General features: G+C 36.8%; 1 protein-coding gene and 1 long non-coding RNA gene across 3 annotated transcripts in view; both read left to right on the forward strand.

The window, feature by feature from the left end:
- The window catches only part of LOC136256079 (uncharacterized), a 236,119-nt gene that overhangs the window by 15,226 nt on the left and 206,982 nt on the right, over positions 1-13,911 (forward strand). The window lies entirely within an intron of this gene.
- Positions 4,772-9,759, forward strand: LOC136256078 (uncharacterized). Its single transcript, XM_066049002.1, has 11 exons — positions 4,772-5,594; positions 5,650-5,785; positions 8,399-8,442; positions 8,493-8,670; positions 8,725-8,780; positions 8,832-9,016; positions 9,067-9,207; positions 9,262-9,354; positions 9,397-9,484; positions 9,538-9,595; positions 9,647-9,759. Exons 1-4 carry the CDS (start codon positions 5,534-5,536, stop codon positions 8,585-8,587), a joined length of 336 nt encoding a protein of 111 aa, XP_065905074.1. The 5' UTR covers positions 4,772-5,533; the 3' UTR covers positions 8,588-8,670; positions 8,725-8,780; positions 8,832-9,016; positions 9,067-9,207; positions 9,262-9,354; positions 9,397-9,484; positions 9,538-9,595; positions 9,647-9,759.

A 13,911-nucleotide genomic window follows, 5' to 3' on the forward strand; every position in this document is an offset into this window, starting at 1 on the left:
CGATTTCGCTCAAACGTGGAATGTGGAGTGCTGCAGTTGGAGGGCATGTCCACAGCAAAAATCGTCTTGTTTCATCAAGGAAGCACAGAGCTACGGAGGTGCGAAAATTGCGTTTTCTTTCTTCCTGTCAATATACTCACGGGTGTTACGCGCCGGCTTCTTGGGCCGCACGACACACTACCGTGTGTCTTGATGTTGATAGCCACCACAGGGATTTCTGTAGTGTAACATTTCACATACTTCTCTGCACATGTACAAATAAGCTAACATGCATACAGAGCAGGACATGTACAAATACATGAACTTATGAACCCGTTGGACCAGCTGGACTGGGAATCACTCGAAAATATGTACACAAATTTAAAAATTATGTATGTTGTACACAACATGATGAAATTGATATAATATTTGATTTGTTACACTCCCATTCAAGAGAAGATAGAGTGGATTATTATGACACAATCAGTATGGTTTTGGATAGTTAATGAATCATCTTTGACAGTGCTGTCTAAACGGTCCTTGGTTTTAGCTATAATATGTCAGAAACACCAACTTCTGTAATTAGTGCATACTTTATGATAGCACATATATATTAATTATATTTAGTACATAGCTACTTGTATGTGAGGCTAGAATTTTTGCAATTAAAGATGCAGTAAGATTTCATTTTACTTAGAGAAAAATTCAGCTCGTCATTAAAACTGGATTTATTTGTTTACTGTGCAGAAGTCACACAAGATTATAATTCACATGTACTTAAGTTATTACAAAACTGAATGAAGGAGGGAGAATTAATTACATAAGGGGAGTGGGTTCCAAAGCTTAATTACTGAAGGGAAAAAATTATATGAATCAATGTTCTGTTTGTCATTAGTTGAAAATATCCATTCCTTTAACCAAGGGTCACAATGGATAAAGAAATCTTTAGTGGTACCAATGTGGTCATTAATAATCTTGTACATCATTGTGAGTTTAGCTCTGACTCTTCCCTGTTGTAGTGTATAGGTAGATCAGCATATTAGAACACTGGAGTATCTCGAAAAAATCATTTAGACAGAGTCTGGTAGCTCTCTTCTGGATGGCTTCAGCTTTGTTTTTGTGGGGATCCCAAACAGATGATGCATATTCCACAATAGGTCTAACCATGCTTCTGTAACAATTGCACTTACACAACTTGGGAACGCAGTAATGTAAAATTCTGTCATGTATACAGAAGGTGTTGATTTGGTTGGCTCTTCTGAATATGATATTCAAAGTCAGCTTGCTATCAAAACCCCTAGATAGGTAGCAGACAAAACTTCCTTGATTAGTGTGTTCTTAATGTAGAAAGTATGTACGATGGGACTTCTCATTTGTCACTCTTAAAAACTCACATTTTTGAGGAATGACTGACATCATCCAAGTGTACTAGCAAGTCCAGATCTTGTTGCAAGGCAACACAGTCATCTGTATTGTGTATAAAAGAGTACAAGCAAAAACATCACCATCATAGTCCAAATTTGTGACCGGATTTGCAAAAAGGGGTCTTCCACACACACCCAAATTACCAACTTTGACAATTCAGATTGGAAACAGCTATTGGTTTCAAATTTGGTCAGTAGTGAGGCACCAACATAGGTTAAGAAATGGAGAAAAGTTCAGGCATATATGTTTCTTGAATGCAAAGTTGTGGTCTTCCAAATGCATAGAATTGGAAGACCCCTTTTCACAAATCCAATCACATTTGATGAATCCATTTCATAAATCTTCACATGTGGTCTGAAACTCTGAAAGTGATACTTAATTCACTCACTCAGCCACGTAGCTATTACGCTGAAGTTATACTGGATCAAGTTGTGATCAACTAACCTTTTCCTGTCACCAGTGCCTTTCTGCATGGTTTCTGGAAGATGTGGCCAGTTTATTGTGACTGTGCTCTGAAACTGATGAAATTGATTAGCCTTCTGAATAGCTTGTCAATACCAGCAGAAACAATTAACTGACTTCCAATCCGGCATCTGAGCCACTGCAACAAACTCGCCTCAGTCATCAATAAATGAATTAAAGAGCACTGCTTGGTATATTAGGGAGGAGAACAGTCACTGAGACAGCTAATACCACAATTACAAATTCGTTGCTAATAACGACTAACACGAACCCACAATCAATCCTTTAATCATCTCTATCTTTCTTGGAGGTATGTTTGATAACCAACTATGGCCATCCCTGCAGTCTAGACGGCAATTCTTGTCACTGTCAATTTTGTATGATATTTGGAAGGGGCGTACTGGAATTACTTTTAGTGATTACTTTGAGTTCAATACACTGTGTACAAGGTTGCACTCCTTAACTTTAAAAGTGTTTTCTTCTACCATCAATGCTTTTCGTTATTGTTTTTTTGTATCCGTGGCATTCTTGTGGAACACTGTTCCTGAGGACATTTTGGCACGAAGCCAGGTTAAACATTTCAGATCCAGATTGAAACAGTTTATTTTAATGTGATTGTTTAATTCTGTACTTGTATTGTGTATGTTGTTCTGTTTTTGTAATTGTATTATTGTAACAGTAAAGATTGTATGTAAGGGTATCACCTTGTACAGGCACATGCCTTTTGTGTATCCCTTTAAACAATTTGATAATAATAATAATAACTAGAAGTCCGTTGATAACTTGTAAGGCCAGTTTCAGCAATGGTAAGCTGCAGGCTTCAGTTTGGGAAAGCGTTCCGTTCCGTAGTTTAGCCCTTCATTCCGTTCCGTTCCGTTCCGTAGAATAGACCCCACCTTTAATTCAGTGCTACTGTGTTAATTACTAACTACTATGTTAAATAAGCTATTGCTTTGTACCAAGGCCACTCCAAGAAAATTCCTTTTTTCCCATTTCATTGACCTCAAAAATACATGCGGGCGGGCCATTATTCAATATAGATATTTCCACTAATTTTCGAAATTCATAACTAACTTACAGGTAGGAATATAGTAGAAATATTCAAACTAAGAACCTGAACAGTGAAAAGCTAGCTAAATAGGCTTTCTGAATGCTAAACTAGTTAGCTACTGCTATGCAATCACACAATAAATAATGAATAAAATGTTCAGTTGGCAGCAATAATGAATGGCCATGCGGGAAGAGAATCTGTATGTGGGCGGGAAATGGGAAACTGGATTTTCTTGGAGTGGCCTAACATTAGCATTGGTTTTATTCAAGTTAATCTGTGATTCCTAAGACCAATCAAATTGTGATCACAGAGCAAGGGCAGATCCAGATTTTGGTTACATTCTAAGGCATAGTATAAACGTGCTGCGTTCTAAGGCATGGTCCAGCAAAAGGTCGCTACAGCTTCAGATTTCATGGTGTTTTATGGGAAAAATGAGGGCAAAAGTATTGAGCATTCTATTGAAAAATCCTTAAATCCCCAAGTAGAATAACTTTAACTTGCCATGGCACATGTACAAGTATGCTATGTATACTTTTCACCTACATGTATTAATAATAGCAATATCATTTTAAAGAAATTTCTAGCATAGAACGCATATGTTTTTGCCCTCAAAATATGATATCTTATTGTGCACATGTGATGTTTTAGAGTGCCACACCCTAGATCGCAACACTCCTATATATGCTACAGTTTAACTGTTTGTTAGTAAATTCTTATTTGCACTGTAAATTTGCTGTATGCGGACTCCTGTGATCACTTTTGAGAAACTTGATCTTGTATGAAATATTTCTTTGGTTTGGAAAGCCTGTGCTTCCTTCTGGATTTTCTGTACTGATTTGCTTGGTTGAGTATCATTAAATCAATATTTAATTAGAATGTTGAAGTATTGTGAAAAGCTCTAATATGTATTGATGATTAATTAAGCCAGGGTGGCGGTGCACTTGCTCCCTGCACACCCCTTGAATCTGTTGCTGTGATATGCACAATACTAAACTATAATGAACCTCTCCCATATGCTATAGTCCCAGATTTCCCCACCCAAATAATCTGGCTGAAGAGATTCGGTGCCTTGAGGCTTCAGTGGGTTATTTATTGCAATTATAGTGAGTCCATTTTCTTATGCCATCTCCATTTAGAGGTAATTATCTCATGCACATTTTGTACATAATTATACAGTTATGCTGACTGAAATGTATAAGGTAGTGTATACTGATATCATTTACTGAAGAAGGGACTATGGGGAATGGCTATATTTTTATTATTACAGGGGTGATCCTTGAAAGGAGTATATAGTAGATCAGGGATCTGGAGGCAGCCAGTGACAAAGTATTGACATTACTAAGACTGACATCATTTAATGTTCATGTGAACTTGATCATTATTATTATTGTTACTGAGCAGACAGCACAGCTGATATGCTCAGGAAAAAAAAAAAAAAAGCAATCATAAAATGAATTTAGCTACGTAGTTACAAAGATTACAGTTATTGGGTTCCATACAATGTTTGCAGTTCCGCTGAAAAAGAGTCAATATTGTTGCTCTCAATGATGGAAGATGGTAAGTTGTTCCAATCCTTAATTGATCTGGAGAAAAAGCTCTGTTGGTATGAATAGGTAGATGAATTTGGTAGAATAAAACGATGTGGGTGATATAGTCTGGTGGATCTTGTCATTGAAATAAAATGAGGAGGAATTGACAGTGAATAATCTTGATGTATAATTTTAAAAAGTGCTTGTAATCTGGATATTTTACGTCTCAGCTGAAGGCTTGGCCAAGAAAGATGCTGTAACATAGCTGTGACTGAACTGAATCGATTGAAATCATTTAGGACCCATCTAGCTTCCCTACGCTGTACTTTCTCTAGCTGTTGAATATTGTTATGGTGGTATGGGTCCCAGATGACTGCAGCGTATTCCATTGACGGTCGTACTATCGTAAGGTAGGCTGTTGCTTTGATGTTAGACGAGCAGCAACTCAGATTGCGTTTCAAGAAGTTTAATGTTCTATTGGCCTTAGCAGCTATATTACTAATATGTGGAGACCATGATAGTTTGTTATCCAATATAACACCAAGGTAGGAGTGTTGGTTTGATGTACCCAAGTTGTGATTGTTTAGCTTGTAGTTGAAAATGATTGGTGATAATGATCTGGTAAACCGCATAATAGTACATTTGGTTACATTGAATCTTAATTGCCACTTAGTTGCCCATTCGTGTAGTTGATCAAGATCATGCTGAAGTTGAATGGCATCCTCCTTGGTGGTGATAATTCTGTAAAGTAAACAGTCATCAGCAAATAACCGTAGTGGCGAATTTACATGTTCTGTTATATCATTAATGTATAGAAGAAACATCAAAGGGCCGAGAACCGTCCCTTGAGGGACTCCTGAGTGAACAGCTATCGAGTCAGAAAAAGTACCGTCCAAAGCTACTTGCTGTGACCTTCTGATCACTAATTAGTATGCAGAATTAGGAAAAGGTGCAATATATAGCAATACACAGCTACAGCAGTTAGCTACACTCCATCCAGTTTGTGAAAGTGGAGTGGTAAATCATAGAGAAGTCACCTTTAATGCTTAGATGCAGCTATAGCTACAACTGAGAAGGAAAATCTACCATGATATTTGTCCACAATTGCCACAAGTTGAACCAGAAAACATTTCTATTCACACAACAGTGTAAGTGATCACACTTAAGTGTATTCACATGTATTATGTTTTGCTTGCTTTGCAGCTGATGGCTGGCTGGTCTCATTTACAAAGTTGATGAACAATTTATTCCTCAAGGTTCTTAATTCTTGTTCTGAAACCTCTTACTTGAAGTCACCTAACTGGTTCTATGCAATGGGTATGGAGGAAATACATGTACAGTAAGCAGATGTACTTGTTTAGTATAACACTTACTTATATGTGACTGGATCTACGAAAACCGTTCTTATCGCCCAAGACAGGAAGTTTGATTTTTTCACACAAACACAAAGCTTAATGAATGCGCTATCGAGTTTCACTGCCACAGTCGACCAGAGTAAAGTGGTCTGCTTTTGCTGGCTGCTTTTCTAGAGCACAGTGGCGAGCCGTACGAGTGGTCTGGGGTCTTGATGGAGCCCTGGCCGACCAGGAGATGGCTGTGTGTGGCTGTACAGCTCTGTGGTGTTGGACAATGACCTGTGCTGTAAATTTCCTTTCATTTTAGCCAGTTCTGAGCCCTGAATGGCCTATAACTTGGCCTAATTCATCCTAGCACGCCTCTTTTCAATTTTTGAACACCATCTTGCCCTCCTTCCAAGGCCCCCGCCTCCCACCCCTTCTGGAGCTCGCCTGATACAGACAACCTCGGTTTAAAAACTATCTAAAATGGCGGGAAACTTAGCTGTTGACTACTTCTTCAGTGGATGATCAGGAAGGTAAGAAATTGTTGTGAAACGTGTGAAAATTTGGTATGCGTAGCTACCACCATTGGCCAGCTACAACACACAGAATATTTAAAACCGACGTTTCTCGATACTTTTAAATGGGCGATAAGACCGGTTTTCCCAGAGACAGTCACATATGTGACTGGATTTTGGAAAACGATCCAAATCGCACATTAGAGGTTTTGAGATAAACGGTTTTAAAGAATTCAAGTCAGCATAACTTACCAAGGATAGCAAGCACGCATATAATTTACACAAAAGATGCATCAATCTGTTATAATTACCTTTCAAACCACTTCCAGTACTTGTAGCTGTTTGTAGAGTTTTCCGCCAAATAAGATAGAAAATCTGAGAAGTTGGACGAGCGAAGTAGTATCATGAGTGCTCACAAAGGGGAGGAGGGTGAGGGTGATGGGGCCGTGGGCAAGAGATAGACTTCAAAATGGAAGCAGACCATGATTGGAGTTCGGATGGGCTGTGCTGGCTACTTAGTGGCTGATATACAGCAAAATCGACAGAAACAAACGTCTGACCAACATTGTCAGGCCATCCACCAGTAAACCACTGATTCTTGCCAAGCCAGACCCTTCACAAGGCCAGAAATCACCATTCAAGCTCTCCATACCACCAAGAAGAGATGTCTATTAAAACCAGCCTCGAGTAGTTTGAGTAATACTGAGGGTCAAAACTAGTAGTACGATAATGTGGCTATCCCCTGGTGGTGTTGGTTTGATTTTGCCTGATGTACAATTTGGTTGTAAAATCTGGTCACATAATTATATATGTCTACATAATATCAGGTACTAATACAGTCTTTGCATGATATGAGTCCTGAAAAATGGCTGTTATAGCTTTATTGCCACTCATTAAAACTAATAGTATGTGTTTGTCATCTGGTGAGCTGTAATGGGCCAGTAAATAAGGCCATTCACTGTGAAAAAAGAGGACTATAAGATGGTATATCTAATGGCTTAAACTATACAAATAATCTCAGTATAGTCTTGCATTATACTAACTATCTTATACTTTAGTATAAACTCCATCTTATATTATGGGAAACAGATTATACTTTTAGTTTAATACACATTCTTTGTATGGCTTTGTTTACTTAACTAAATGTGATAACTTTTTAGCTTCACTATCAGATCTCATTATTGTCTCATTTTTAGCTCCACCATCTCATGTGACTTAAGATTTTTTTTACTGTACCAAACAAAGTCATGATGATTTTACAATAAGTAGCTACACTTCTGTTAATCACTATAGCTAGCTAACTAGCTTCAGTTTGTTGTGATAATTTCATACGCACACATTTTCATATGGCAAAGCATATAATACCAGAAAAAATAATTATTCAATCTAAGAGTCATACAAATCTAGATTTTCTTGCACAGTTAGCACACCTACAAAAGTTCGTAGTAATGCTTGTTTAAAATTGAAGGGGTCAGTGGTGTGCGCATGCGTTTTAGATGCAATTAAGTCGCCATCTTTGTCGCTATTGTTGTATCAGAGGTTGTAAATGTGAGTGATATCTCGCGGAAAGAGTGTGCGCGATCGGCGCCATCGTCCAACTGATGAGCCACGATGATAGTTATGGACCGCAACTGTACATCCCTGCTGGCTGTAGTGGTGAAGTGGCGCGGCCAAGTGGACAATTCCTTCAATGGTAGCAATCAAAAACAGATCTAGATGAGTAAGTATTGGACTAAAATGATAGCTTGTACGATGGGTTTAGCCGTATTAAATTGTGTATTGCATGACAATGGCCTGCAAATTTTATTTATTTTTTATTAACCATCAAATTATGATGAACAAGGTGTATACAAAATAAAAGCAAGTGGATCCTCGGATAACATGCGACCGCACAACTGACTGGTAATTGGGTCAGCACGTGGGCATGGCAAGGAAAAGAAAGACTATTTACACACACACATACAGAAAAATTAATTACACACACAAAATTAATTACAAAACAGATTTAGTAAATTTAAAAGCAGTCCGGGTTGACAGTCTGATTCAACTTTGGTGTTGCCGTGTACGTATTACATGTTTTACATCCTGTTATCTCAGCTTATGGCGGATGACGAGTGGACACAGTTCATCAGCCATCAATGGTAAGAGTATGCATGGTCTGCTGTTATGATTTTGTATATTATCTCTTCAGAGGTACAGCTTCTTGTCGAACCTCTTAGTTCTACAGGCTGTCAGTGTACAACATCTGCAGTGTTAGTTTCCTTCAATGGCAACTGCTTCCTTTAAAGAATCTGGTAGCGACCATATGTGGACAGTTTTGTTTTTTTTTCACGGAGTTGTTCAACGTCATCTTCTAATTACTTACAGCTGTAAGTGCATTAAGCCTGATTGTGTTTTTATTCATTTTCTTTTCAATACGGTAGGAATTACAGACTTGGTCTCAGTTCTAGGAGATTCTTCTTATTGCTAACATCTGTAAGTAAGTACACTGAGAGTGTCCAGTATACAATTTATATTTACCTTCGTTTAGGTTTGTGGAAACTGGTCTCATTTCTTCTGGGAACCAGTCTTATTTCTTCATGTTTTTCACTACTTTTTATCAACAGCTGACGGCTGTTACCTCGTCTGGCACTGTAAATGAGTTGAGTGCTTTCAAGAACCTGTTCCGTCTTGTTTGTCCTTATTTCACTGACCATGCTCGTATTGCTAACAAAAGTAAGTTCACTGAGAGTATGCAAATTATATTATATTTAGTCTTGTTTCAGTTGTACTTAGTGATTACAAGATTTTTGGACTTGGTTATCAGTGTATCAGATGCTTCTTGTGAGCTTACGTAACACGTTAGCCCAACAAAGTCACATACTAAGTGACTGTTTTATGTCTGGTTAGACTCACTGATAACACCTGTAAGTACACCAAATTAATAATCCAGAATATGAGTTATGTTTGCCTCCATTTAGGGTTGTGAGACCTGGTCTTATCAGACTTGTCTTAGTTGTACATGGATTGTCGGTCACAAACTCGGTTTCAGTTTTAAAAGATTGTTACAAACTGTAAGTACAATGATTGTTCAGTATACTTACCATCTTTAATAGAGTTGTGGGACCTAGCCGCCATTCTACATGGTAATACTAGGTTTCCAGACAAGGTCTCGGTTTTATGAGATTCTTATTGTTACAAACTGTAAGTCCAACGATTGTCTAGAATACACATTATATTTACCATCTTTGTATTAGAGCTGTGGGACACGACTAACAGATTGTCACAGAGTTCTACATAGTGATGATAATACAGGTAATTTGTAATGGAACTTGTGAATTGTATTTACTGTCTTACCTGCTGCAGTTGGATAAAGACTGATAACTGACGAAATTGATTTGAGACTGTCATGGCCAATGAGACATTGATTTACCAGCTGTACCTATTGTGGTTTTAACATATTTACAGAATTAAATTCATTACAAATATAATAATAGAAATTATTTAATTAAGGTAATGGGAAGTAAAAAAGTACAGTAGTACAGTAGTATAGTAACCAATATATGGTTGAAATAGGCTTAGTATAGTCTGATAATACACCACACTATACTAGTGATTTAATCTCTAATATATGACTGTCTTAAATGTATTCAATAAGCTTGTTATAGTAAAGTCCTAATCTATTAATATATGCTGTACTATTTCATTCCAATACTAACATAATAAGACTGTTATAGACCTTATTATTCTGAGCTTTTTTCACAGTGATTCAAATTGGTGTCACTTTTAAAAACAGGCATCTCATTCCAGAAAAAATAGAGGAACAAAGTTGAGAAGTTTTGCTACTAGCTCATTTATTATACGTAAATATAATTATATAGCCAAATACATTAGACCAAGACAACAGAATCCACATGCTTTAGAAGTTTGTTTATATATCATGAGATGACAGCATGCGTATGTAGTTTGAAGTTTCAGATTTATGTAGCTATGTGCTATATATGAAAAATTGAAAATGATTGTGCTAGATGGCAAAAAAAAAATGGCAGCCTTACTGGAAATGAATGGCATGTGTTTAACATGCAATGGTAAAATCCCTTTGCTGCCACAAGTTGCAATTCTTGGGATTGAAATTCTCTGAAAAGACATATGTAAACAATTACTCAAACCTCAATAACTTATAAGGAATCATGTATATTTCTCAGAATTTAACTGTGTACTGTAGGATGTGAAAGTACATAGCAGAACATATCCTATAAACATGCTGGAGCGTAGAACTTTGCTACATATGCATACTTTTAATTGTTTCAAAGTGGTTATATTAAAGCATATATATGCAGCAACAGACCCTTTTTGCTAGATTTTACAGGTGTATTTGTTATGTGCTCTATACAAATGCGTGTAAATGGCTAATGTGCTTCTGTTGCAATAAAAATACTGTTATTAAAGGACTCTTGACTCATAGGCTTCTTATGTATGCATTATGTGTGTGGTGGAAATTTTTGGGTTGTAAAACATGACCACACATACAAATGTAGACTGGTGGTTATCTTTTTCTTACTTGGAACTAATTATAAAAATGTTTATGGCTCCAATGTTATCACTATATTGTTATAGCGAAGTGTTTGTCACGCCACTTGTATACATCCTTGCACTGGAAGTAGTAGCATGTCAGGAGATAGTAGTTCTGAGGATGGAGGAACTAATTCAGAAAATTCAGAAAATTCAGAAAATTCATGCTGTTCCTGTGATGATGATTGAAAGTATATGATTGGCATAGCATTATCAGGTGTTTGCTTGGTTGTGGAAGCTATTTCACTAGTATGTACTGCATCATATGCATCTAGTTACAATGAAAGTGACTCGAAAATTCCAGGAGCTGCTTTTTTGTTATTGGGTTTTGCCCTCTTTGGACAAGTAATTGGCTGTTATTTAGTGGAGCGTTATGTGGATTTGCCACAGAAGTTTGTTGTGAACATGAATTAACCCAAGGCATAGGTGTATACCTTATCTGTGGAATAGCTATTTTTGCTTTACCTGCCATGGGACTTTTTCAGTTAATATCTGGATGTTTGATGGCAGTAAGCACTGCTGCTAACAGCGCAGCAAATGTTCAAGCATTTGGAGCATTTATAACAATACTGGACTTCATCGCATCAGTGTTGGCAGTTGTATATGCTTATTTTGTGTATGTCCCATGCTGTGTTGCAGTACAGGAGGATATAACCTAGTGTGACAAAATTTGTATTTTTACATAATTATTCACATTGTACTATTGCATACACACAATGTTTGATTTTGTGAGTTCCAGTATGTGTAACACTTAAAATGTTTAAGTAGCTACTATCCTTCAACGTAAAACACAATGATTCTTACATAAATTGATACACTTTAAGTAAGCAGACATGCATACAACTAACAAAATTGCTGCAAATAGTTATGTACTTGTATGTAGACTGTATGTATCATTAACCACAATTGTTTATTGTTTATGCTCTATGGAGGTTAATAAGGACAAAGTACAAATGTAACAATTGAATGGTGTATACTTGGTATAATTGCAATTGGTTATTGATGACAACTTTATATATATATATATAAACCAGTGATTACTTAAGGCCATACCAAATTAATCATATGTTTCATGTGCCTTCTAATAGTTACCCGCCAGGTCAAAAATAAATAAAAATGTAAATCATTTCAGCTTAGGATTCCTGGTCCTACAGCCTGTTTAAAGTTGCATTAGAGTCTGTTCATAAAATACTGTACCTGCATATAGAGCTAAGGCTATGAGATGGAGAAAGTTTATTTGTCTTTAGGTCATGACAGGTTAATCTTATGTTTAACAGATGCAGAGAGTCAATGTTTTGGCAAACCCAAAAATAATCGTAAATCATGTGATCTCTTTAAAAGATTGCCAATTATGGCTGTAGACTCTTTTTGATATTGTGCAAGCAGCAACAGGTGTAGTAGCAATGAGAAAGGAAATGGAACTTCATCAGTTTATTTTGGAAGGACTTTAGTTTTTGCACCTGTCAGGATGGAGATACTCTAATAGAACAATCACATAAACTCTCAATTGCCAGACCTTCAGCACTTGTACTGTAAAGTCTTAATAAATAAATAAATAAAAAATTCTTTTGTTTTAATTTGAAACTTGTATGCATTGAAAACACCTAATACTATACCACAAGCTAAGTTTTTAGCTATAGTTACACTACGCCGAGGTTTCTGTTGGGTCATTCTAACACCTCCTATATACAAAGCATTTATGCCTTGTGTTTGATGTCTAACTGTTTTAGAAAATAATCAGCCAGGAATGTAGCTATACCTTAGCTTTGCCAAGTCAGTGAAGAGTTTATGAAAGGCTGTACAGGAAACCCTGCTCAAAAATGTGCTTACCTTCTGAATACTGAGACTGACATTTTACTGTGGTAGACTGGTGATACATGCTGCTTGCTTTAGTGGCATCAACAAGTTTGAGTAAAGACGAAATGCGTGCGGAATTAAGTCTAGACAAGTATTCCCTCACAACTACCATGAGTGAGACTCAATCAGTTAATGGATTACTTCACCTTGTTCATGTAGAAAAAGTGAGAGTGGGTGTCATAAAGTTAGCAACAATTAAAATGCCGCTTGTCATAAGAAAGTAAGATACCAATACCCGCCTTGGCACTACCACACCAGTATAGCTGGGTGGTGAAGAACACTAGCTAATTACTAGGTTGGTTGTGCTATTATTTTGTTGACAATATTTAATTAGCAGTTAGCAATAAATTCTTGTATGCATAGTGATTACAATAGCTTGGGTTTTTCATCACGGCGTCACACTGCAATTGAAGTGTAATTGTGTTGGTGTCTAATTGCTAGTGGCGTATGAAGTAACATTACAATAATATTGTTATCTCTCCCTAAAGTTTGGAATCTTGACTCAGATTCACGAGAACTTTGATATGTACATATTATGCGTGTGTCTGTGTGTGTGTGCATGCGTGTGTGACTTACCTATGTCCCCTTTTGTGTCCCATTTATCTTTACTGACATCACAAGGAGTAGAGTTCTGGTATAACATGATGGCTTCCCTATACATTTGTAATGGGAATTGTCCAAGTTTTTCATTACTATGATGACTGAATTGATTCCAGAGGTCCTTCTCACAGAGATATTGTTTGGTACTCTGTGTAATAGCTGAAAATGTAGCATAATCACCACTTCACTATTTCTGAATCAGTAATTATGGTGCGCATTAGGCCCCGGCTGATTATGCCAGCATAATTTAAAGCATAATAGGTGACCAAAAGCATCGAGCATAATGCCAGCATAATAGGGGCGATATTTGAAAAATGTGAAATAAGCAAATAATCACTGCCAATTGTTTCTTCTAATGTAGTATGTACGGGTTCACCAGTCGTGATAATGGTACAAAAAGTTAACAAACTAGTGCAAGGAAAAATTAGGAATTTTAAAATTGATCAGGGATAAACAAAATGTTTCACTGATCTCTAATCGAACTTAACATTCCTAATTTTTCCTTGCACTTGTTATACTAAAATTTTCCAGCATGTGAGTGGAGTATACCAAGTGTACAGTATTGTTATGTACAGTGGGTAACTTGTTTACAGGAGTGTAGA

Source organism: Dysidea avara, chromosome 5, assembly GCF_963678975.1.
Source record: "Dysidea avara chromosome 5, odDysAvar1.4, whole genome shotgun sequence".
Classification (NCBI taxonomy): Eukaryota; Metazoa; Porifera; class Demospongiae; order Dictyoceratida; family Dysideidae; genus Dysidea; species Dysidea avara.

Bases quoted from the DNA above. Each gene is read 5' to 3' on its own strand.
- LOC136256078 (XM_066049002.1), top strand. From the start codon at position 5,534: ATGATATTTGTCCACAATTGCCACAAGTTGAACCAGAAAACATTTCTA. The intron at 5,595-5,649 runs GTAAGTGATCAC...CTTGCTTTGCAG, and splicing joins ATTTCTATTCACACAACAGT to CTGATGGCTGGCTGGTCTCA. The intron at 5,786-8,398 runs GTAAGCAGATGT...CTGTTATCTCAG, and splicing joins ATGGAGGAAATACATGTACA to CTTATGGCGGATGACGAGTG.